Raw genomic sequence first — 26,604 nt, 5'->3', positions numbered from 1 at the left:
ATTTCTCATACAATCCAATGTACATAAGCCTATCATATTTAACATATATTATATAAAAAAAAAAAACATATATATATATATCAAAACGCCCTTAGCATTATAACATTTCATCACTATTTTGGATCAGAGGGGGTTTAGAAGCTTACTATACAGTTCTGAATCAAATCAAATAAACCTTCTGATGAATGCAAAGACTCTGCTTCCACATCATAAATATATGATCTGCTGATTGCTCAGCCAGTGATGGAAAATTGCTATGGAGCCTGTAGTTGATTACATATATGAGCTGCCTGATGGTGCTAAGGGAGATTGTACTCAGGTGGTCAGGAGGGAGGCCATCAGGTCAAAGAGGGGAGGGAGGGCTATTAGGTTCAGTCATAGCTTGGCATATTGTCTCCAAGGGCATCCACCTTCAAAGGCATATTCTAGGACATCTTCCATTCTCTTTGCAAACTTAATCTGCAAAATATAGACATCTTGATCAAAATATATGAAAATTATAGGTTCAAGTCAAACCGTCGAAGATTTGATTCGGCTTCATGTGTTATAACACGGTAAATTATAAATTTTCAAGTTATTGCATCTAAATCGAATAATCATATCCATTTCAAGTTAGTTTAAAGTCAATTTTTTTTGGGACATTTAGGTCAATTAAGGCAGACTAACACACACATCGCATATACAAGACTCGAATCCAAAATCTCTTAGTTGGTAGCCTAAGCTCTCAATCAACATACTAAGATGAGTTGTGTTTAAAGCCAACTTGACTTAAATATTATCTGGGTTGAGATTTTTGAACCATTCATAATGAATGGGTTAATCATATTTGGTATGAAATTTGTATAAAAAACGTTGGATGAGAACGATAGATGCAACAACTATTAAGGTTTTCAACAATTCAATTTCAAGAGTGAATTTGGATGCATACGATCAATGAGGCGGCTCTTTTCTGGTTTTTCTTATTAAGAATGAGAATTCTTTTTACCAAAGCAAAAAACTATGATAAATAAAAATATTTCTTGAACATATTAGATTGAATAAGTACCTCAATATCAGCAAGCACAACTGATGGAACTTCAACCAAATCCTTCATGTTTCTATCCGGCAAAATTACTCTCTTAATCCCATAACGATGGGCGGCTAAAACCTGATTGAAAAATAACCATAAATTGATTAGCTTCAACTATTACCATGTGGTGTAAAACTTATGGTTCATTTGGAGCAGCTGCAATAGTATGTAGAAGCTGTTGTAGAACTGTTGAGCGAGGGAAATTATTAGGTGCAGATGTCGAACGCCGTCCAGAGCTTAATGAAAATGTGCAACGTCACCCTCTACTCGGTACCGCAGCTTGGTACTGCTCGATACTGGATGACATGGCTGCACCTGATTCAGCTCTGGATGATAAGCTGTGTCCAATGTCCACACAGAATAATCTCTCGTTGAGAAGAAAACAAAATTTTGAAAACTATTATGATATTATAATTTTTTTTCCTTTTAAAAAGTAAGACAGTAGCTTTTTCATAACTGAACACTTTAATAAATTTGATTAAAAAAAATATTTCCTATCATATAAAATTTTGAAAAATAGCAAGAAAACTATAATCAAACAGGACTGATTGTTGTAAAATAGGTTAAAACTGCCTCAAATTAGCCACCCTTATATTCATTATCAGGCAAGACAGGCTACAAAAACCATACCTTATCCTTGATTCCACCAACTGGTAATACTAGGCCCCTTAGAGTCATCTCCCCTGTCATAGCTGTATCTGCCCTAACTTTCCTTTGACTGAAGAGTGATACTAGTGATGTAACTAGAGTCACTCCAGCTGATGGTCCATCCTTTGGTACAGCGCCAGCAGGGAAGTGTATATGTATATCCCGATTTTCCAGAAAATTAATTTCAGCAGCAGGTGATAGTTTAAGATCTGCAGCTCTTGCTCTCACCTGAAATTTTCATGAAGAGATGTTAAAAAGCTGAAAATGAAACATGCAAGCTCAATATCCTAAAAAAATTGCAAGCTCATGATTTTGGATATTAATGCCTGGTAAATTCAAACCCTCAGAGAGAGAAATTATTAGGTATGAATAACATATTTAAGCTTCGTTTGAGACAATTTTCTCATTGCTTTCTAAAACGGCTTTTTAGTACAAAAAATTCTAATTCAAAATTTTTTTTAACTAAAACATTGTTTTAAAAAGCATTAAAAAAGCTGTCCCAAACGAACCCTTAGAGTGGGGTGCGGATGTCAAAAGTACATAGCTGTGTACTCACACTCACATGCAATACATGTTTATATAGTCCCACCATCTACTATCTATATCTACTAATTTCTGCACATATTGGGGAAGTCTAACTCAAACATGCCTTTATAAAGTAAGTTAAACTTTAGGAACCTAATCAACACAATTTCCACGAAATCAAATGAAGCCAAAGTTCTAAGAATTCAACACACATAAATGAGATATGAGCATGCATCAAGCTTTCGATCCACCAGATAAATGCTTATGGAAAAGTGTCAAAACTATTGTATAAAAATCTTATGAAGCTAAGGTAAATATGGTGAAATTTTTAAGGCTTCATTTGGGCTGGATTTTTTTTTTGCTTTTTAAAGCAGTTTTTTAGTAAAAAAAATTTAATTAAAAAGCTGCTTTAAGCAGCAGAAAAAAACTACCCCAAACAAAGCCTAAATAAGATTGGAGAAGAAGTTGGATATATGGACGTAAATTTCTAAATGAATGGTGTCTATTGAATAATGGAAAATTACCCATGTGAGGGCTATTTGTGCTGATTCTTTGATGACATCACCAAGCTGTCCGGTGAGATGTAAATCTCCTTTCCCAGCCATGGTTGTGGCCTCAACAAATTGAACCTCTCCACCAAATGAAGTCCAAACCAGTCCCACTGAAACCCCTGGGTTTGATACCCGTTCTGCAGCTTCTCTATCATCGAACCTAGGAGGCTACAAATTGCAAACTCAATATATGTAAAACTACTTTCATTAATTAGATTTAGGCTTCGTGTGCGACGGCTTTCTTCGTGCTTATTAAAGAGGCTTTCTAGTAAAAAAATTAAAATTTTTGTACTAGAAAGCCGTTTTACGAAGCAGTAAGAAAGCCGTGCCAAACGAAGCCAAAATAAGCTCAAAGGAACAGGCTTTAAAAATAAAGATTTCGATCAAAATTAATCAGCAAAGTATTACCCCTAGCACTTTCTCCAGTACAGACTCATCAACGATTAGTGCCGATGTACTTGTAAAAGCATTGATCTCATCATGGCTAGAATCCATAGGAATCACTTCCATTTCAACTTCCGCTGAATCAGCAAGCCTTGTGTCTAACAAGGAAGTTGTAGGCTGATGCCCATTTTTGCCAGCTTGAACTATGCATTCTTGTTCAGCCATCTTCACAGCAGCTGCTCGAGCCAAGGAAGCTAAACTCCTCTCGAGATTCCGAACACCAGCTTCTCTGGTATATCTTTGAATTACAAGTTTCACAGTGTCCTGAAAACCACGACAAGACACAAATTAAAGATTAAATGATAAGCTTTAATGATATTTAGGTTCGATGCAGAATGAATCAATATGAATTCTTTTATGGACGCCAATGAATGTAACATACTAAGGTTTCATTTGCGACGACTTTTTTGCTGCTTCTTAAAGTAGCTTTTTAGTTGAAAGCTGCTTCAACAAGTAATAAAAAAGCCGTCGCAAACGAAGCCTAAGTAAGCAGTCTGTTGGTGTAAATTATTCACGTTTGGGACAACAATGATCAGAAATCTACAGGGATGCTATTTAAGAAAACTTTCGAATAATACCCCTCATGTCTTGTACGAGAATGACATTATTTTCTTGATGGAGTACAAGGTGGAAGTAAGAACAATCAGAAGTCTATAGTGATGCTATATAAGAAAACTTTCAAATAAGATCCCTCAAGTCTTGTATGGAAATGACAATATTTCCTTGATGCAGGAGTACAAGGTGGTCTAACCACTAAGAAGAATGAAATCAGAGGATAACAAGATATGCGTTGCAGAAGCCATATAAATGAGGGTTACCAAAATTATTTCAATTTTTTGGCCTACGCAACCAGTGCATGCTAAAACCAGGAACGATATGTTAAGCAACTGATTATATTAGAGAAACAGTGAAGTAACAACAATAAAAGAAAATATATCTGAAAAAAGACTTAGCGATTTAGACACATACAACTAAACTTAGAAAATGAGTAGATTAAATTAGTGTCATAGAATTAGGATGGGTAAGGGGTAGACTTATGTAGAATGAATAGTTGCTCAAAATGATTTCCAAACACCTCCGACACCACTCAACAAGAATGAATGAAAAATAGCATTCATAAAGCCAACCACAAACAATAGGAGAAGGCTAATGATGATGATTTAGGCTTCTCTTGGCAATTTGGTTCAACTTTATGAATCATTCTTTCATACATTCCTATTGAGTGCTTGGCAATTTGTTTCAATTTTATGAATCATTCTTCATACATTCCTATTGAGTGCAACGTAAGGTGTTCAACTCTAATTCAAGCAACTTTTTAATGATTTAGCAATTACAGCAAAAGAGAAAAATTACCTCTGGAATTTGAAGGAAATCAGGACTTAGCCCATGCTGATCAATAACTCTTGGAATTAAATGCTTTGTTGCTATTCTCAACTTTTCTTCAGGTGTATATCCAGGAAGCTCAATGACTTCCATTCGGTCTAGAAGTGGCGGAGGTATTGGTTGAATCCTATTTGCTGTAGCAATAAAAATAACCTTTGACAAGTCGAATGGAACATTCAGATAGCTGGTAGTAATGGATTAAGGAAGTCAATTGGCAAATAACCTTGATGCGAACTTAGATTAACAGGTAAATTCCAACCTGTTATTCAGCAACTTTCCACTAAACTGTACATTAGATACACTATGATGACTATGAGCTAGGGTATGCAGATATGCTACTTATCAAGGGAAAATTATTAGGTCCGGACACCGGATATAGAGATACGTCCAGAATCCAATAAAATATTGACACATGGAGTGTACATGTGGATATTCAATTAATTTTTTTTTTACTTTATAAATTAAATGTGTATGCAGAATTTTAAGCCAAGCGTACCAAAAGCGCAGGTAAAGCGCATGTAAAGTGCAGGTAAAGCGCAGTAAAAAACGCAACAAAAGCGCTGCCCACGTGTCAAATTTTAATTGGATGTCCGGATCTATATGTAGGTCCGGTGTCCGGACCTATATTTAGGTCCGGTGTCCAGACCTAATAATTTTCCCTTCTCCCGACAACTTATTTAGAGTCAACCTAACTAATATTCCTATTTTTTATGATGAAACGGTAACCATGAATTAAGAAAAAAAGTTTCCTAGATTAAAAATGTGAAAGGATACTGATCATTGAATGTTCCGTTCTGCTCAGGGTCTAGAACCTCAAGCAGTGCGGATGCTGGATCTCCACGGACATCAGATCCTGTCTTATCAATTTCATCGAGCAACATCACAGGGTTGTTGACACCCACTCTCTGCAGTTAAATCAATAACCCCATGGATTATATATGGTAATCATTAAAAGCAGGAGCTTGTTGCAAAGGTAATTCTGAAAGCAGAGAACAGTTTAATAGTCACTTCATTCCTTTTGTTATCCTTATTTTAACAAGCAACTAAAAAAGAAGTTTGATCAAACTCGAGCTAATCTCATGTAGCTAATCCTGAATGCTGTGGATATTTAACAATGTTTTCATGGATTGATTGAAAATCAGATTCTAGGAAAATGGTTTACCAAAGAAATTTTATAGGATTAAAAATAAATAAATAAATATATAAAAAATAAAAGATGTTGAAAATTAGACAAAACTGTCTAATTTTTTTTTTAATGATTTAATAACTTAGAAGAACACTTTGGTTGGCTGCTTGCACATTATGGGGCAATTTTAAGAGTAATGTATAAATCTTGCATATTTACAAATATAACACCAAATGCTTCTATTCACAACAATATCATTCAAATATTGAAGAGCACAACAAAACTATCAACTTTTATTCTCAATTAATTTTTAATGAGATGGTTGTATTACATACAAATACATAGATTGCCTATTTCATTTTAAATACTTGGGTGCTTGTTTTGCCCATTAGGAAGATCAAAATCCAATGCACGTAAATCTATGCATCCATGCAACTACATCAAAGCCTACTGGGGTTGCTAGTGATTAGGGCTGTTTTGCATCCAATTAGAAGGTATAAAAGATTGTTCTGCATCGATAATATACAAATGCAATTCTTTAATGGGATTTTCAAGGACTCTTGTTAAGTCCTAAATATGCATAGGATTTTACAAGGACTCAACAACAACAATATCAAGCCTTTACCCCACTACGTGGGGTCAACTACATGAATTCATTGTGTCATATCAAGAGTAAAATTCTCATTTAAATATAATAATAAAAAAAAAAACATTTATAATGCTTTCTAACCAGGTCTTTTAAGTCTACCTCTACCTTTTTTAACATAGGCTAAATCTAATACATCTACTCTCCTAATCAGGTCATCAGAAGGTTGACGTTTTATGAGACCAAACCATCTAAGGCGACTCTAATCTTATTTGCCAATGGAGCAACTCCAACCTTTCAAGTATATACTCATTTCACATTGTCTCTAAGAGAAAAGCCACTCATCCACCTGAGCATCCTCATCTTTGCAACACTTAATTTTATGCTTCTCTTTTGATGCCAACATTATGAGAGAGGCATAAAATACTTAAAAACACTATTGTTGCAAGGTCCCAAGTCCTGGATGAAAAAAATGGAAGCTTACTATAGGTAGTCGACAACCAGTATAAAACTTGTCGAACAATTATGAAATGAATCTTTTAATACAAGCACTCAACGAAAGATCAAAAAGAGGATTAATTACATTCTGGTTTTAAGAGCATCATAGGCTTACTGCTTTTTCTATCACTTTTTGCATGTTTAAAAACTCCAGTACAGTTGTAATGCTTCCTAACCAATGCGAAGCCCTTTAATTTTTGCACCTAATTCAACTTTCCAAGTAGAAAAGCCTTTTTTCAGCGTATTGCCTATACATACTAGCTCTGACAATCGATGCAAGAACAATTTGAAGACCAACATAAAATATTGAATACCATATGAAGGCGTCAACAAAGGGGCCTTTTATAACCTTTACAACTAACAAGCTATCAAGCATGTCAGAACACATGCATTGGTCTAGACCAAAGAAAACAAACGTGTAAAAGCAAAAGACTATAAAACAGTTTTAAGAAGGGTTATACCTTCTTCACGATTGCAACAAGGATGTTTCTAACCATTAAACAAAAGAACAGCCGACAATTGACTTCCTGTTCGCTTAATACGAGGATGCACAAAAAGAATCCCTTATTTAACACACTAATAGGTTGAAAAAAACAAGATTGCAATACTGGGTATACATTTTCTTTCCCCTCAGAGAGGATATTTGGAAAGATAAAAAACACAAGGCAGTTTACAGTTTTAACTAAACTGAAATTTTGATAGGGGAAAATGCTTCCTATAACAAGAGATTGGCAGGACTATGATCAGTTTTAAGACATACAAAGTAAAGATCCTCTTGAGATATAATAAACAAATTGTATTTGTTCTCAAGTTCTTTCCCTTAAAAAAAAAAAAAAAAACTTCACACTGAAAATTTACCTAAATAGCAAAGGAAAACAATATTAATATGTCATACTAAAAATGAAATGTCCATAGGTCAGTTTTATCTTGAACATCTACAAAATTAATATACCACCACAAAGAAAAAACGACAAGCAAAACAAACTGGCTCAAGATTAAAGAGCCTTATAATGTTAATAATCCCTCTCACTAGGCATTTTTAAATAGAAATTATGCAAGCAATACGCAAATGAGATATACTAATTCCCAAAACTAGTAATCATTACATTAACAAAGAGATGAATCTAAAAGACTACCCTGAATTAGTAATCACAACCACAAAGTCAAACTAGGAGGATATTTCAGGCACTAAGCATCAACAACCAACCATAAAATTCAGATAAGTTCTACGATAATCCGGGTCCCTTTAAAAACTTTACAATGTTAGACAAAGAAAAGTCAAACTATAGTTTGTTTTCACAACAAAATGATATTAAAAGCATCAAATAGTGGCCTTGCTATGTTGCTCACCTTCAATCCTTCAATAAGACGCCCCGGCATGCTTCCAATGTAAGTTCTACGATGTCCTCTAATATCTGCTTCATCCTTTACACCACCAAGAGATATCCTTATAAATTTTCTATTTAATGCAGCTGCAATTGATGATGCCAATGACGTCTTCCCAACACCAGGTGGCCCTACGAAACAAAGCACTGGTCCTCTAGCATCTGGTTTGAGCTGCAATTTAGTTGATCCATTTAGGAAGTGTCAATTAACTAGCAAAACAACCCTTAAATAGCACTTCAGTAGTTGAGGCTGAAACCACAAATGTTAAACCTAACCTTCCGAACAGCCAAATACTCAATAATGCGCTGTTTAACTTTGGCCAAACCATAATGATCACAATCAAGCTGTTCCTTGGCAGCTTTAAGATCGATCTCCCGTTCTTCTGTCACTTTCTCCCATGGTAGATCAGCAAGAAGCTCCAGGTACACACGGGAACTACTGTAACCAGGCTGCTGAGGTTGCATTTTCTTCAAACGTCTAAAAAATAAAATAAATAAAATTATAAGTAAGAACCTTCTATAGGAAGCAGCTTCAGATTCATAATGTTCCGAGTTAAGGAAATTTCCAATAGTTTAAGCTTTCAATTATACATCAGCTCACTTTAGTTAATCAAGCAAATATGACTTCAATGTGCTTTCTCTCAGAGTAAAAAATGTAGGACCTGCTTGTTAGTATATTTGGAAATGAATTGAAGCAGAACAATATTCTTCTTATTAAATAACCTTTATGAGGTCCTGAATAAGTAAAAACTCTCGACAAACCTAAAAAAATGTAGAACTCAATTGATTTCTTGGCTTCTCAAGAAACTCCGATAAGCCCATATTTATAAGCTATTGGCACCATCCATGTTGACCAAATGAAAAAAAAAATCAGATCTGAGCGCTTCTCCCCCCATCCCACAAGCATGTTAAGACCACCACCCTCTCAAAGTGAGAACCAAGCCGGCCTCCCCTCATTCACATCTCTCTTGATCTCCATCACCCATTCTCTCCTCTCGCTCTCATCTTCTTCTCTCCAAGTTGATGAAAACCCGTTGCCGCCCCCATCATCCCTAGTCGTCAACAGCTAATCAACTCTCCTGCTCTCTCGAACTCTTGCATGCTTCTCTCTCTCTATCTCTCTATCTCTCTGATTGCATAACTTGAGCCCCAACTTGACCCCACTTGCTCTACCCCAACCATTGTGCAGGAACTCACCACCGTAGCCTGCCTTCACCCTTGTTGTTGTCGTCAACATTGTAGCCTAGCCGACCCTCTCCCTTTTTATCTCTTTTTCACCCTTTGCTTCTATCCCCCCCCCTCTCTCTCTCCATCTCTCTTTCTCCCTCTCTCTCTCTCTCTCTCTCTCTCTCTCTCTCTCTCTCTTTCTCCCTCTCTATTTCTCCTTTCTCTCTATCTCTCCCTCTCTTCTTCTATCTCTATTTCTATTTCTATTTCTATTTCTATTTCACTTTCTTTCTCTATTTTTCTCAATCTCTTTCTCTCTGTAAGACTTTCTCTCTAAAATGAGAAAAAAACAAAAAAAGGGACAAAAATAAAGAGAGAAAAGAAGAAATAAAATCAAAATTAGATTGCATTGATGTAAGTTGCAGATGGATTTACTGTGGCTAGGGATGTTGCAAGTGACAGGGGTTGAATTATTTATATAATTATGATCATCATTTGTTGGGAATGTTGGAGATATTGGATCCACGTCTTGCAAGTGAGGTGCCAGTGATCTAGAACTCTCGATTAGTGCTCTATCATATGTAGTTGAGCTTAAGAAGGGTGAGACCTAGTGGGATCACATTGTGAGGGTACCCATTGACTTGTCTTGTGAAGGAGATGAAGGTCCTTTAGGATTTTTCAATATGACAATGGCAATTTTTACAGATGGTTCTTAAATATGACTTCGCTAATTGGACCAAGGCAGAGCAGTAGTTGGACCAAGAATTACCTAATTTATAGATTGATGCCTTAGATGATTATAATTCAAGTAGCTAGCTCCAATGTTATAGAGATTTCACTTGCTTGACATTGGAGATGAGTTAGCGATTGGTGATATAATAGGAAGTGGAAGGTCACTCCCATACATTATGCTTGCTGTTACATGGTAGGAAATTCACCATAATAAAGATTGAGATTTATATGCTAGCTACATGAAGATCCTACACACACACAAAAAAGAAGGGTAAAGCTGTGCAAGTCCAGAGAACAACGCACTTTTTATACGAGTTAAAATTAACGGGGCTTTGCAGCCATAATCCATTTCTTCTTTACCAATTGAAATGGGCGTAAAATTCAATTGATTTCTTGCTGGCCAAAAGTATTAAGTATTCCAATAATCTCGTGTTTATAAACTATAGCCTTCAAAGATAAACCATTTCATCTTAATATAATGGTAGATGAGGTGGGTGGAGACGAGTAAAAAAAAATGGTATTTGCATCATAATCATGCTCAGTTGCTCGCCAATATAAAAAAAAAATCATCCTCAAGTTTGTCATGTGGACTAGTGAATCATCACAAAAAATATATGAGAACATAAGACTAGTGTGAGAATCCTAACTAAGAAGTAATTCATTCATGACATTTGGGGAATCAATCGCCCAAACAAGAAGAATCACTCCCTTAAGCTTTATAAAACCCCTCCAAACAGAAACCATATATATTGTCACATATGAAGCTCTGGCTAAATAATGAACTAAGGGAGATCGGACAGGTGGGAAGTAAAATTAAGTGATATATTGGTCAGTTGTAGTTGTTGTTTGGAGATTCACTTAGCAGCTAATGGCTTGATAATTTCTCCCTCATTTAATTCATAATTTCTTCATTGGAAAAATTAGATGTCAAGTTTGCTATTTAGTGAGTCACTTCCTTCATCATGGCCGCTCTTGGATGGTTGACTTTTAAGTAGTATTCAAGTTTTGAGAATAGAGAAAAAGTTTCTCTAGGACCAAATCTAGTGTAGCCCAATTAACGTCTTGGCTGCCAAAGCAATCCCGGAATCCCCATAATCCCTTGTTTATAATCGACCCATCCTTTTTTTCTTGGTTGTTTGAAAGGATGGAACTTAATATAATGGTTTTGGAGGTGGATGGAGGCAAATTGATATTGGAAGAAACAGTTGTTTGGTTCATCACTTTGTAAGAATTTTGGCACATCAAGATTTTTATTGTTTACTAAAAGGTTATTAAAACGGCAGCCTTCCAATTATCTGGTTAGGAGAGTAGATGTATTACATTTGGCTTATGTTAAGAAATACAGAGGTAGACCTACAAAGACTTGGTTAGAAAATATTAGAAACAGTTGTTTGGTTCATCACTTTATTTTAAAAATTAAAGAGCATATAGATAAGAATCAAACTGTTAAGCCAAAAGACGCACAATTTATTATTGTTGTTCTACATATAGAACACTAACCGTAGTTCCCTCTGGGCATGCTTCCATATACTAGGAGGCATGCCCGCACTTTGCATCTTTCTTTCAAGAGCTGCAATGTCATCCTCATCATCATCATTGTCACCAAGTTCTTCTTTGATGGCCCTCATCTGAAAATGTGATACACTGTAAGCCTATAGAAGAATAGAAACCATAATATAAAATAACAAATGTAAGAAAAAAAAATTCTTTTGCAATCAAACTTCTAACTTAAATGGTTCAAAATTCAAGCCAAGGCATAGAAGCGGGTGCAATGTAATGTATTGCTTTATTGAGCATCAAAACATGCCCATCACTGCCTTTTTCATTAACCTGAAACAAAAATGCTTTATCATATTCAGCAGAAAAACAGAGCAGTTTCATTTATTTTCTTCTGTTCATTCTTCTCCCTTTTGTAATGAGAGGTATGGTAGAGCATTAGGCAGTCTCAAAGCAATATGACTGCCAAAAATCTGACTTGCTCAAGTACGATGAATATTTTTTCATACTAATAGTATGAAGTGAAAATCATCAAGATAAGTAGGAAATATTATAAACTTTCTAGTTAAATTGTATTCAAAGTCCAAAATTATTAGTAAATAAATAATCTTAAACAAGTATGATAAGCTACTTTACTATTTATAGCTTATCTTCCCTGCTATATTTTCCATCTTCAAAACTAACATAATCTTAATTCCATCATTAGTTTGTAGCCCTCCATCTCATCCTCCCCCCTATAATCAACTTCTTCATCCTTAAGATTTAATGTTATATGACTTAAAGAACATGTACATGCATTTAATTTAACTTCATTTCTTCAAGTCTTGATAGTTCTTCAACATTATCGCACATCAAATTACCATCATGAAAAACTAACTCGACTTTTTAGTTTAAGAAGATAACACCTATCTTTTCAATTAAGGCAAGGCATTTGGCTAATTGGCAATTTAAGGCAAGGCGGACGCCTAATTAGGGGCATCAAGGAAAGACACTCTCCTGAGCATAACTTAGTAACGGAGGTGCCAACTTGGGAGATATAAGGTGTTATGGCCTCTCCTCACATTTACTATCTAAGCATCTAACTTGCTTCAATAACACTACAATATAGAATGATAGTAATAAATAAGGAAACACTTAAATGGAGAAAAAAAATGGATATGAAACTATATATTGTGTCACGAATCTTTATGTTTAAAAGGTGCTCTTCAACCTGACCTAGAAAAAGATTTAGACATGGTGTGCTAAAAAAAAGGATACAAACCTGTTGACGCAAAAGAAATTCTTTCTGAGACTTTGATAGCTGCCCCTCCACTTTTTGCGTTATTTTCTCTGCCACCCGAATAGACTGCTCAGCAGAGTAAGAAAATTAATCAATGCTTACGAAAGAACAAATACAAAAAATCAAGTGACAATGCATCTATCATATATTATCTCATTACTAACTTCACGCATATGGCATTCAATTACCAAGTAGTATGGCATAAACTAAACATAAATACATAGAAAAGTTGATAGATATTTGAAAACCAAATTAAGCAATAATCACCTGCAAATGACGGTCAACTAGTTCAGTTGCCTTAGAAAGTCTGACTTTTAGGTCAACAGAATCCAGCATAGAGAGCTGCTCTTCAAATCCTATTTCAAAGCTAGCTACAAAAATATCTGCCAGTCTATGCACAGGTACTGTATCAAGAAGAACTTTTGTTCTGCCTGCAATTTTTTGCTTCTGCAACAAAAAATTAGAAAGAAAATAAGCCACAGCAAATATGTTGATGACTAAGCATCAAAAAGGAAAAAACTGAAAGAAAATACATAGAGAAATTAACTTAAGTACAAACATAGAGTTGTAATAAATGAATAAAAAATGCTTTGTTACCACCTAAGAATCTATCAAAGCCAAGGTTGAAAATGAGAAACGCAATGTGACGTGCAAGATGATTTTTCTTGCTTTGAAAGTGAAGCACAAACCAAAAATGTGCTTCGATTAATTGAAGCACTTACTAGTATTATATAATTCAATTATCTTAACGAAATGATCAATAGAATTTTCATCAAATATTAAGAAGGATATAATAATGAATTACCCAACATAAACAACAACATAAATACTCAATAATTAGACTAAGAAAAAAAAAAAAAAAAAACAACACTTGAAATTTTCTGGCAATTTTAAAGCACATCTGAAGAGCAAGCCATAAATATGACATTATCGCATAAGACAAAAGATATGAAGAACCAATAGAGAAACTGACAATGTAGAAGGAAAAGTAGAGAACAAAATCTAAGAATAGAAGAAAAGAAGAAGAAAAAAAAAAGATCTTCATTGATAGTACCACCACCTGGATGCAAATCACAGGATACAGAAAGTTCAGCTCTGGATGAAATAAAGTTTATTCAAAATTCTTCTCTACCAAAACAAAGAGGAGTCTGTCCCCTTATATAGAGACTACCGACTAGAACCTAGAAGAGAAATAAACCTACTACCCATATTTTGGTTCAGCTACAGGTTTTACTGAACCGAACCAGAGGACAGGAAGGAATTGGTGCTTACTATGGGTTCAGCTGTGAGCTGGACCGACCTGCTAGAACATTTGGAGGGCTGTTTTCAGCTCCTGCATCACTCTCCCGGGCTTGAGAAGAACTTTCTTCAACAGTGGAGGAAATTGCATCTTCATAATAATGAGATAAATCTGAAACATTGAAAGTAGGGGAGACTTGTAGAATTCCAGGAAGCTCTATTTGGAAAGCATTGTCATTAATGCGTTTAAGGATGCCATCTGCTTTGGGTTTGAGTTTGCTATGTCCTCTGGTTGGAAATCTTTCCTTGCTTATCCAAGCTAGAACTCCTTTAAAGTTTTGTTTCCTCTTCGACTTGTTAGACTGTTTTTGATACTTAGCATTCTGTTTATGAATTTGTTGTTGTACTTGTTAGTGAAGTTTATGAATTTCCTGAGTTCGAGTTTCAGCATCAGGGTGTTGGGCTGTTGTGGCAACAAGTGGTACTAACTCTAGTGGCCCAATTGAATTTTGTCTATATACAATTTCAAAAAGACTGCGGCCTATAGATTGGTTCCTTGACCGATTGTAAGTAAACTCCACCTGACCCAAAATTTCATCCCATTGACAGATGTTCTTTCCAATAAAGCATCTCAAAAGGTTTCCCAAACTCCTACTGACAGTTTTAGTTTGTCCATCTGTTTGCAGGTGTGCCACAGAACTAAATTGGAGTTTAGTTCCCAGTTTGGTTAACATAGTACTCCAAAAATGACTAAGGAATTTAACATCTCTATCAAGAGTGATTGTTTTTGGAATACCATGTAGGCGTACAATTTCATGGAAGTAGAGTCTAGCAATATGTTATACATCTAATGTCCTTCGACAAGGAACAAAATGAGCCATTTTTAAAACATGATCAACTACAACCATGACTGAATCTTTTTTCCTTTGTGTGAGAGGGAGGCCAAAAACAAAATCCAAGCTAACATCTACCTAAGGTGAATCGGGTACTGGCAAAGGTAAGTATAATCCAATATTATGATGGGTTGTTTTCGCAATTTTACAAATTCTACACCTCTTAATGTATCTATCAACATCTCTAAGAAGAAGTGGCCAATAGAAATTCTCTTGAATAATGGTCAATGTTTTATCATGTCAGAAATGCCTGGATAAGCCTCCATCATGGTTTTCAACAATAATAACATTTAGAAACAAGCATTAGGGAATGCACAATCGGTTGCCTAAGAACATTTAGCCTTGTTGGATATGAAAAAGTTTGTAAGGGTGTTGTTGGACTTTTCCATATCATGTGTAAGTTGGGTCATTTTCATACAATTCCTGGACGACTTCAAACCCCATTGTTTTTACTTGGAGAGTGTTCAATAAATTGAACCCTCAACTGAGGGCATTGGCTACCTGGTTTGCAGTTCTAGATTTATACCTCAAATAATAATGAAAAGATGATAGATACTCTACCCACTTGGCATGCTTTCCTTTTAATTTGCTTTGATTGTGAAGATGCTTGAGAGCTTGGTAATCGAAAAATAAAACAAACTCTTGTGCTAACAATTAATGGCTCCAATATTGGAAAGTTCGGACAATGACATAAAATTCTTTATCAAAAGTAGAATACCTTTGGCGAGATTCATTAAATTTTCACTGAAATATGCCACTAGATGCCCACCTTGGCTTAACACTGCTCCAATGCCCAAGTTGGAAGTGTCACATTCCACTTCAAATATCTGAGAAAATTTTGAAAGAGCCAACACAGGTGTTGAAGTTACAAGTGACTTCAATCTATCAAAACTAGCTTGTGTCGTCGAGGCCCAAGTGAATTGTGGTTGCTTGAGTAATTCTGTTAATGGTGCAGTGATTGTACTAAAGCTCTTGATGAAACGATGATAAAAGGAGGCCAATCTATGAAATCTCCTGACATCATTCATGGATAAGGGCATCGACCATTCTTTACTAGCACTCACCTTGTCAGGCTCTATTTGTAGACCTTTCGGTGACACCACAAATCCTAAAAATTTGATGGTAGTTACCAAAAATTGAGGCATGCAAATTTCATTTTTTTATATATTGTAATTTGAATTTTATGTGTTTTTGTTTTTTTTTTTCTACCCTATAATGGAAGGCAACCTATGATCATGTGTAGGTTGTGCTTTTAGACTTGCATTGCCTTGGGTATGATAGTTTCTTTGGTGCCACGGCTTTTGGGCTGACTTGGTTCCTTGGTTTGGGCTTGGTTGTTTCGGGGTTTGCTGCCTAGTTGGTGAGCTGCTGTGTTCTACTTCCTTTTTCAGCTCATTATTGTGAGCTGCTGCCTTTTTCAGCTCATTATACTGCTGGCCGGGTTCATTCCCCCCTCTGTTTTGGCCTTTCGGTTCTCCCCCAGCCCGGTTCCTTTTTCCCTGGTGTTGGCTGTTCGTTGGTTGTGTCCTGCTAGCCTTTCGGTGATGCTCCCTTCGGCTGCCTTTTGGCCTTCTGCCTCCCCTTTGCTGATTGGTTTCATTGGGCGGTTGTTTGGCCTGTTTGGCTCCCTCTCCTCTCCTATATATAGTGGCTGATTTGTGACATTTTAGAGCAAATTTTGGTGAGTGAAAGCTACTTAAACCTAAGGGTTTTCTTCTTGGAAAGCTTGCGAGCTATTTCCACTTCTCTTCTCATCTTTTTGATTTTGTCTTGGGCTTATTACCTACTTCTCTCCACAAGTTCCCACCCCACTTGTATCTTTCTTCTCAAGCTCTTGAAAGTGTTGTTGGCTAGTTTGATAGCATTTACAGGAGGAGTCTTGTGGTGGACATTGGCCCAAAGTTGCTGTGATGGACCTTTGGTTTGCATGACTTTAAACACTTATTATCTCACATACTATTTTTTTGCATGTGAGGTGACCACCAGTTGGTTGTTCTGAGGGTAGTTTGTTTTATTTTTATTTTAGTTTCATTTTTGTCTAACTTTTGTTTGTTTTAAGTTGATTTTTTATGTTTGCCTACTTTAAGTTGAATAGAGAAAAGTTCTCCAGGTCCTTGTGTTCTCCCTTTTGATTTTTCTATCTAGTTGTCAGCATAAAAAATTCACATTTGGAAGCATTGAAAAACAATCATTGTTCTAGAAGAACCTCGAGTACTTGTTGAATGTGTTGTAAATATTCTTTTATGGTACGACTATATACCAGAGTGTCAAAATAAACAACAATAAATTTATTTAAAAAGGGACGAAAAATTTGATTCATGAGGCATGAAAGTACCAGGCACATTAGATAGGCTGAAAGGCATAACTGTTCATTCGTATAATCCATCCCATGTTTTGAAAGCCGTTTTCCATTCGTCTCATGGCCACACGAGGAATAGGAAAGCAATATTTGATAGTAATTTTGTTAACGACACGGCTATCAATACACATTTGTGAAGTTCCATCTTTTTTTGGCACAAGGAGGGCGGGGACAACACATGGACTAGAACTTGGTCTCACAAAACCTGTAATTATTAAATTCTTTACCTGCCTTTGTAAATCCTCATAATCTTTAGGAGACATTCGGTATGTGGGACGGTTGGGAATAACAACTCATAGTATGAAGTCGATAGCATGTTGAACTTCCCTCAAGGAGGCAGACCTCTAGGAAGCGAATCAGAGAAAACTTGACTAAATTTTTGTAGTAGATTTTTTATTTAAACAAGTTGATGGAGTTGCTTTGTAATTTCTTCGAATAAGACCAAAACTAAGCCCTATTGTGCTGACCATAGAGCTTGCAAGAAAAGAGATGGTTGTTTGATCACTATTTTGGAGGGTTCGGACACCCCATTTCATTCAATGGAATTAACACAATGGTTCGACTTTCTTGGTGAAAGGAATATGTATTTTGATAACCATCGTGAATGGTTCTCCAGTCAAATTGTCATGGTACCCCTAATATGATATGATAAGCATCCATTGGCACTACGTCACATAATAGTTGTTCTCGAAGACTGTTTCCAATAGAAAATTGAACTAAACATTGTTTGTTGACTGATAATTTGTTGCCTTTTTTAAGCCAAGCTAATAGATATGGTTGAGGATGAGAACTGGTTGCAAATTTTAATTTCTCCACCATTAAGGTTGAAACTACATTCTCACAACTTCCTCCATTGATCACAAGGTTACACACCTTGCCCTGCACAATGCACCTAGTGCGAAAAATATTGTGCCTCAACCATTTTTGTTCATGGTCATAACGTGTATTCAGTGGACATCTAGCTATAATTAGTTCTCCTTCATCAGCTTGCAAAATCTGTTCAGTTTCAGGAATCCCATTTGTAATTTCCTCTGAATAGTTATCTTCTTGTGGCATTTTCTCCATTAATGTGACAAATCGTTGTGTAGGACAATTGGATGCTATGTAGCCAAACCCGTGGCATTTGAAACATTTTCTTGCAGGAAATGCAGTTGCTGGCACTGCACCTTGTGTTGGCCGAATCCGTGAGTGGCTTCCCGTGATTGGAACAATGTGGGAGGCATTGGGTTGTCGGTCCACTGAAGGACCCTGCTGGTTGGTAGTTCCACTCATACTATCGGCAACAAGAATTCTTTTTCCCTTGTTTTTGTTGTTTTTCAACCTTGAGAGAAAGATTGATCACATTGGCAAGGGTCCAATAAGGTTGTAATTGAACCATATTAGAGATAGACAGGTTTAAGCCTCCAAGAAAACAAGCAATAGTATTTTCCTCATGTTCTACCAATTGACATTTAACCCCAAATGCTTGAATTCAGCTGCATAACTTTCACAGATAATTCTTATTGTTGAAGATGATGTAATCGGAGGAACCTATCTTAGCAATAGTGTTCAGGTAAAAATTTCCGTTGCAGCTCTTTTTTCATCTTGTCCCACATTGCAATCTTGGTTTTTCTATCTCTTTACCGAGAAAGCTTCAAATTCTCTCACCATAAAGATGTGTTACCATTGAGTTTGATGGCAACAAGTTTGACAATGCATTCTTGCGGAACTTCTTTATATTTAATAATTCGTTCAATGGTATATAACCAATTGATGAGTACATCCGGATCTAGGAGTCCTTCAAAGTCTGGGAGATCAATCCTGATTCCAAAATCTGATGGCGATCTTCTAGCTTCACAGGAGAAATATCACAATGGTGTAACATCTTCTTCGCTAGAGGATTCTTGGTGGAAAGGGTTTTCTCTACCCCATCAAGATGAGACTCTTCTCCTCCATTATGGTGATCCACGGGTTGCCTAACTTCCACGACAACAAGTATTTCTTACAATTGTCTAATTTCCCTCTGCAATTCTATAATGGTGTGTTCTTGGACAATACTTGGATTTTTTCCTTCTCGGTGGCATGCCAAAATTGGTGCTCTGATACCAATTGACACTGTAGTAAGAAAAACAAAGAATAAAATGCTAGACCGATCCAGGAGGGACCGACCAAATTTTACACTAGGCATAAGCCTGGTCCATCCCATGCTCTGTCTACCCCCCTTGGGGTGGGGTCCATGCCACAATGAAGAGATAGGAGGGGCGGTTGGGAGGGAAATTCGAGTTGAAGGGGCTGTTAGGGAATTTTGCTTTAGTTTGTATGCTTTTAATAGATTGTTCACCCTAGAGTTAAGGTTATGTTACATTTTTGCTAAATTGAGTTTTCCATAGGAGCGAAAGGGACTCTAGTGGGTGACTAGTGTTTGGGAGAGCCGGATCTTCCTCTCCAATTGAAGATCCATTATATATTATTTGTTTCTTCTTCTTATCATCAATTAAAAAGTTTCTCTTGCGTGACCTAGATCTTCCTTGTTTACTGTTTTGGGCTTGCTGAAATTCAATTTCAGCCAAAGTTTCCTTCTATTTTAAGAAGCGTTTCCTATCACAAAATCTAGGAATAGAAGAAAAGAAGAACAAAGAAATAGATCTTTATTGCTAGTACCATCACCTGGATGCAAACCACAAGATACAGAAAGTTCAGCTCTGGCTGAAATAAAGTTAATTCAAAATTCTTCTCTACCAAAACAAAGAGGAGTCTGTCCCTTATATAGAAACTACCAACTAAAACCTAGAAGAGAAATAAACCGACTACCCAGATTTTGGTTCAGCTACAGGTTTTACTGAACCAAACCAAAGGACAGGACAGGAAGTAGGCGGTGCTGACTATGGGTTCAACGATGAGCTGGATCGAACTGCTGGAACATTTGGAGGGTTGTTTTCAGCTCCTGCGTCAGAAACACCCAAACAACAAAGGGAGTAAAGCTTACTATGAATACAAAATCAAGTGACATGAGTTGGGAAATAAAAATCAAAGGAATTCAACATTAGAAGTCAAATGAGGAAGAATTGAAGATAAACAATGGATAAATGAAAGCTTTTACCTAAAAATACCAGTAATAGAAAGGTATCAAGATTAGAAAATCTTTTAAGATGAAGATGGCTCGTAGGTTGACATGATCGTGTGAAGAGAAGAATGAGAAATCTCATTGAAAGGTCAAGAGCTGGAAAAAACTAAGAGGATTCATTTAGAGGAGAAAAATTATGTGACAACTTGAGAAAAATAATTGCTTCAAACTCAATAGCTGAAATGAAAAGTTAAAGTGTGAAATGGATTATGACCCTAAACCCTTTTGTTCACGATTTGACAAGTTAGGAAAACGGAAGTTGCATTTGAACTTCAAGTGAAATGTGATTTGTTTCAATAAATCGCAGAATGCTGCAATTGCGCATTCCATCATGCTTCGCAGCAGCATGCCACTTTGTGATCAATCAATGCAATGCAAATATAAGACGTAGTGCTTCATTCCATAAGTGTGCTTTTTAACAACACTGGTTACTGCTACAATCCAAATAAAGAGGTCTAAATCTATGATGCACTCCTGACACTTCTCCTCAAAGAGGCTTGCAGTGTCCGACACCGTATCCGACAAGACACTCGTCCGACACTCCTCCGACACGTGTCGGACACGCCGAAAACGTGTCCGATTAAAAAATATTAAATACAAATTGGACACGCGTGTTCAACACGCGTATCTTAAATATTTTATAAATTTTTTTAAATATAGTTTCTTGTATTTGGAGGGATTTAAACTAAATTTTTTATTTCCTATCCACAATACCAAATCAACGTCCGTACTTAATACCAATCATCGAATATTCTCATTTTCATTTCTTTTTGGCAGTGAAGGTATTTTCTTCTCCTCTCTCGGTGACTGATAAACGGCATTGACGCCTGACTCTCGACATCCTAATATTAATCATTTTAAGCACAAATTCTAGTTAAATGACTTATTATTTTCAAATTATTTTTAAAATTATACTTATTTAATTTTTATACACTATTTTTTAAATATAAAAATTATAATACCGTGTCCAATCCGTGTTTGTGTCCTATATTTTTAATAACTGACGTGTTCCGTGTCCGTGTCCGTGTCCGTGTCGTATCCATGTTGCCGTGTTCGTGTCTGTGCATCATAGGTCTAAATAAATTTGCAACCAAGTCTAATGATTTATCATCCAAAGTAGACAGATCTATGTAATATGCAAAACTAAGATGATATAGATATAGCACAATATCCATGTAAATGATCTAGCATTGCAAGCACACCATCAACTTTTCGTAAAATATATTATATAATATCAGAAACAAAAGAAAACTATAATATTCAGAAAATCTTAATATACACCTGTTCAAGAACTGAAATGAGCTCCATGGCAGTTGCTTTAAATTGGCGAGATAGTAATATTATGTCTGGATCTTGTTCAGCCAGCTCCAGCTCTAGAACAGTAGGAAATATCAGTTTGGTGAAAATTATAAAAGACCTTCAAAAAGACTACCAAGAAAATCATATTCATGTTACAAAAAAAAAAACTGTAGGGTCCATAACTCATTAATTTAATCATGCAACATTAACAGATTAACTAAGTTAATTAACAAGCTAATTATATAAATTATGTGCGGTTAGTATTGGGCTAAATTATAATATTTTATGCTTAATTATTTTGTAGAGTAGTTTCGTTTAATTCAAATTATGATCAAATACTTAACACGCTGTGGTTTTATTATTGGCTTATAGATGAGGTGATGTGGTTTAATTGGCTGCATCATACACCTGAGTCCTGGTGGCTGTGATAGAAAGTTTGCTTGGGTCCATTGAGTGATGAAGTTAACTTGACTTCATTTGGATAATAAGAGACATGCAAAGTAAACATGATTATATCGATTCCCTATAGTTTCATTGTGGGAAAGTGTTTCCTATCTGGAAAGTGCAACCACCACTCTTGTGGTGGGGAGTGTGCATGGAATGTGGGAGTATAGTTCTACAACGACCAACATCCCCATCCCATGCTTTGTTAGCCACTCTGGTTCGCCAGTACACCAGTTAAGGAATGAAAGAATGGATGGATGATTGATTTTTTTATCTCCTAAATGATTGTAAATCATGTGATGGATGTAAAAGAAACATGCCATGCCTTATTTTACTTATTAAATTACACTTTAGACTATGTTTAATCACGTTGTAATTTGTAGTTGGATATGCCTTATTATTGTAGAATGTCTAACCTAGTGACATTAAGCTTTTGAGATGAATTGCTTGTATTTGAGACTTGATATGATATGCATAGTTGGACTTGGTTTTTGTGCTGATGACTCACTTGAGGTCATTTCCTTGAATTTATATGCTCTAGTTGAGTGCTTTAACCTTCCACGAATGAATAAATTGTTATATAATTGCATGTTAGCTACTCTACTAATAAAAATTTTGTTGAAAGTTATATAAGGCTTGACAAAGATCATATCCCTTTTCTCTAATTTAATATAAATTAATCTTGTTTTATTAGCCAAAACATCATTTATGGATCATGCCAAGAGGTGCACTAAATTTGATTGGACGGGAATGAAAGTTTAGAGGAATAAAGTAGCACATAAAAGTGTGCATATCATTAATAGCTGACCATAACATATCACTGAAATGAGTTAGTCTCATTTCTAAGTATACAAGAATTTCCAAATTTACCATCTCTTTTAAATTATCCGAAAAACTTTTTGTCTTAAAAAATACATTAAAGCTGAAGCTATAAAAAAAATCTCCAATCATGAAATACACTATCTAGTAAAAAAGAATGAATTATAACTGCACATGAAGTAGGCTTGTATATGGAATAGTAGGTTCACAAAGACCATAGATATGCATCCAAACAAAATCAATTAAATTCTTACCAGCCTTTGTCATATCTAGCCGGGAAATTCTTGCAACAAAATATGTTCCTCTTTCACTAATCTCTTGAACACTAAATCGACACAATCCCTCGAGAATCACAATATATGTTACTCTACCGCTTGGTTTCTCTACTCCTCTAGATAGACTTAGAGCTCTGGCAGCAACACCCCTGAATTGAAAGGAAAATAATTAATAGGAAATCTCCAAACATTATAATGATCAAAACAAATTGTGACATCATGTATTTACTGAAGAAATGGAGGGCTAGGTAAGCTACTTGGATTTCTCTTCCATATGTTGCATGATAACTTATTAAATTAGGTTTCTTTCAATCTTATTCTTTCCTAAAATTTACAAATCACCTAAGAAATACAAATTCTAGCCAAAAAGGTAATCATTGCATCTAATCTACCAAAAGAAACATTTAGTTCACTTGTTTTTTTGTTCTCTTTTTCAACCTAAAAAAGTCAAGCACAGATAAAGTGAACTTGAAACCATACAGAAGTGGCACTTTATTCGTTTTATTGATGAAGTAATAAACTAATAGTATCTAGTCAATATACTAATGTCCAGCATTCCCAGACATTTTGTTTTTTGCCTTCCTAAAAATAGAAAAAAAATATCTCAGCCACATATCGAAACACTACAACAACAACATCAAGCCTTTGTCCCACTACGTGGGGTCGGCTACATGAATCCTTTTTCTCCATTGTGTCCTGTTAAAAATCAAATTCTCATTTAAATTTGATAAATAAAGATCATTTATGATATTTTTTAACCAAGTCTTTTTAGGTCTACCTCCACCTTTCTTAACATAAGTCAAATCTAATACCTCAACATTCCTAACCGGGTCATCGAAAGGCCTCCATTTAATGTGACCAAACCATCTAAGGCGACTCTCTCTAATCTTATCTTCCACTGGAGCTACTCCAACCTTTTCATGTATATGCTCATTTCGTATCCTATCTCTAAGGATAAAGCCACTCATACACCTAAGCATCCTCATCTCTGCAACACTTAACATAGTATTATGCTTCTTTTTTAATGGCCAACATTCGGCACTATAAAGCATTGCAGGTCTCACCACCATCTTATAGAATTTTCCCTTAAGTTTGAGGGGGACTTTTCTATCACACAACAAGCCCGATGCATTCTTCCACTTCAACCATTCAACTTGAATTATGTTGATAATATCCCCATCTATTTCACCATCACTCTGAACAATAGATCCAAGATATCTAAAACATGTACTCTTATTAATGACTTGATCGGCCAAAGTCACAATCAACTCACTAGGTCTATTGCTACTAAAATTAAACTCAATATCTTCAGTTTTAGATCTACTCAAGCGAAAACCTTTAGACTCTAAGCTTGACCTCCATAATTCAAGTTTACCTTCAACTCCCTCTCTAGTCTTATCAACAAGAAGAATATCATCAGCAAAAAGCATACGCCAATAGTGACATCACGATAAAAAGATCACTATTTTCCTCATAACTTCTATCCACTTCCCTTTCCCAAAAGACTAACTAAAGGCATTCGAACACTATGGTACAAATAAGCACAAAGAAAAACCAATCCATGAATTTTGTGGAAGAACACAAAATTTGGATCAAAAGGTTATCAAAGAAACCATTTTCAGCTTAAAAAAGAACCATTTTCAGCTTAAAAAAGAACCATTTTCAGCACCACGAACAGAAAATTCTGAAAAATAGCCACAGAAGGAAAGTAGAGGTTACCTGTTATACCAGCGGATAGGCTCCTCCTGGTTCTTTGCACCCTGCTTTTGAGAATCACCCAAAACATCAGCCGATGACTTCACAATCCGTTCTCCATTATCACTCCCCGATCCTTCATTGAAAAAAAAAATTATTTTATAGACCTCCATCTACAATCACAAATCAGAAAACCATAAACATAATCAAACACAATAAAGCTCACCCGGCGATACCAAGTTACCAACAGCAGCCGCCGCCGCCGCCGCCGCGGCAGCTTCCGTGACCCTCACAGGCAGCACTCCAATCAACCCTTTATCCTCCCTCTGCCACAGCTCCTGCTCCACCAGCTTCACACTGCACCCCAAATCTCCAGTAGATGATTCCAATTCCCACTCGAACTGAATAACAACCGATCGAAAACTTACCTTCTCGTAGATGTGCAGCGGATGCGAATGACGGCGCCAGGCAGAAGCACCTTATTTCTGAAGGGAAGAATCGCCAGACGGCTAGGAAGCTCCACTGTTTCAGCCATTCTCCCTACTCCAAAGCGAAGAGATGAGGAGATTAGGGTTTCGAGGGTTTCTAATGGAAGGGGATGATAAGGAGAGGTTGTGAGCGAATTTGCTTCATCGTATCGATATAATGGATGAGAGAGCCTCATTCCTGCGTGGGTGACGTGTCACGACGTCGTCATCACGATGCTTCTTTATGATTGAATTTTTAGTGAAAATGATATCATAATTACTATATTAAATTTTAGAATTTGTTTGGGATGGCATAAAATTATTGAGGAGAAAATAAATTTTTTTAATTCTTAGGCTTCGTTTGGGACGACTTTTTTATTGATTTCTGAAACGGAGTTTTAGTACAAAATTTTAAAATTTTGTACTAAAACTCCGTTTCATAAAGCAATAAAAAAGCCGTCCTAAACGCAGCCTTAGTTTGGAGCAGCTTTCATATGGCTTTTTAAAACGGCTTTTTAGTACAAAAATTTTAAATTCAAAAAAATTTTGTACTAAAAAGCTGTTTTAGAAAACAAGATGAGAGCTGTCCCAAACGAAGCCTAAGCTGCTTAAAAAAATAGTTTTCTAACTCAAATTATTTGAAAGCAACGAAAAAATAGTATTCAAATAAAAATTGTGGTTGTAGTCTACAACGAAAAACAGTAAGAAAGTTGCCTCAAACAGGCGCTTAATCTAATGGTGAGGAGTGTAATCATCATTTATGTTTACTCTTTTTTAACGTGCAGTTTAGTATTTTCTTCTTCTTTTCATCTCCTCACTAACCCTAGAGTAAGATATCTGTCCCTCTACATCGCATGCAAAACGAATTCAATCATAATCGAGGCTCCCAATTTCTCAACCCGGCCATGAAACATAATTTCCTCACCCATCTTTATACATATCTCCCCAGGTCTATTTAGGCTTTGTTTGAGACAGCTTTCTTACTATTCTCTAAAGCAAGTTTATAATACAAAAATTTCTAGTTCAAGAAATTTTTATATAAAAAAATTGCTTTAGAAAGCAGTCTGAAACGAAGGCTTAGACTTCGTTTGGGACGACTTTCTTAATGCTTCTTAAAACAT

At 35.9% G+C, this 26,604-nt stretch overlaps 1 protein-coding gene across 2 annotated transcripts; it reads right to left on the bottom strand.

The window, feature by feature from the left end:
- Positions 1 to 76: 76 nt before the first annotated feature.
- LOC110101666 (lon protease homolog 2, peroxisomal) lies at positions 77 to 25,641 on the bottom strand. Of its 2 annotated transcripts, XM_020829660.2 has the most exons (17): positions 25,445 to 25,641; positions 25,243 to 25,373; positions 25,041 to 25,152; positions 23,301 to 23,470; positions 21,766 to 21,857; positions 13,158 to 13,337; positions 12,873 to 12,956; positions 11,615 to 11,742; positions 8,492 to 8,693; positions 8,181 to 8,387; positions 5,395 to 5,525; positions 4,591 to 4,804; positions 3,202 to 3,501; positions 2,767 to 2,961; positions 1,700 to 1,945; positions 1,046 to 1,147; positions 77 to 459 (listed from the first exon to the last, which is right to left on the bottom strand). In XM_020829660.2, the coding sequence occupies exons 1-17, from the start codon at positions 25,549 to 25,551 to the stop codon at positions 376 to 378; spliced, it is 2,685 nt and encodes an 894-aa protein (XP_020685319.1). In that variant the 5' UTR covers positions 25,552 to 25,641; the 3' UTR covers positions 77 to 375. The 2 variants fall into 2 exon arrangements, with proteins under 2 accessions (XP_020685319.1, XP_020685320.1); XM_020829661.2 differs by lacking the exons at positions 23,301 to 23,470; positions 25,445 to 25,641.
- Between the last annotated feature and the right edge of the window lie 963 nt (positions 25,642 to 26,604).

This window comes from Dendrobium catenatum, unplaced genomic scaffold (assembly GCF_001605985.2).
Source record: "Dendrobium catenatum unplaced genomic scaffold, ASM160598v2 fragScaff_scaffold_772, whole genome shotgun sequence".
In the NCBI taxonomy this organism is placed as follows: Eukaryota; Viridiplantae; Streptophyta; class Magnoliopsida; order Asparagales; family Orchidaceae; genus Dendrobium; species Dendrobium catenatum.
Note: the sequence above shows the minus strand (reverse complement) of the source record. Positions and strands in the feature narration are given on the sequence as shown.

Excerpts from the sequence above, each read along its gene's own strand:
- LOC110101666 (XM_020829660.2), bottom strand. The coding sequence starts at position 25,551 with ATGGCTGAAACAGTGGAGCTTCCTAGCCGTCTGGCGATTCTTCCCTTC. Across the intron at positions 23,471-25,040 it reads CCTATCCGCTGGTATAACAG|GGGTGTTGCTGCCAGAGCTC; the intron begins GTAACCTCTACT and ends CTTTCAATTCAG. Across the intron at positions 1,148-1,699 it reads TTGGTGGAATCAAGGATAAG|GTTTTAGCCGCCCATCGTTA; the intron begins GTATGGTTTTTG and ends TTTTTCAATCAG.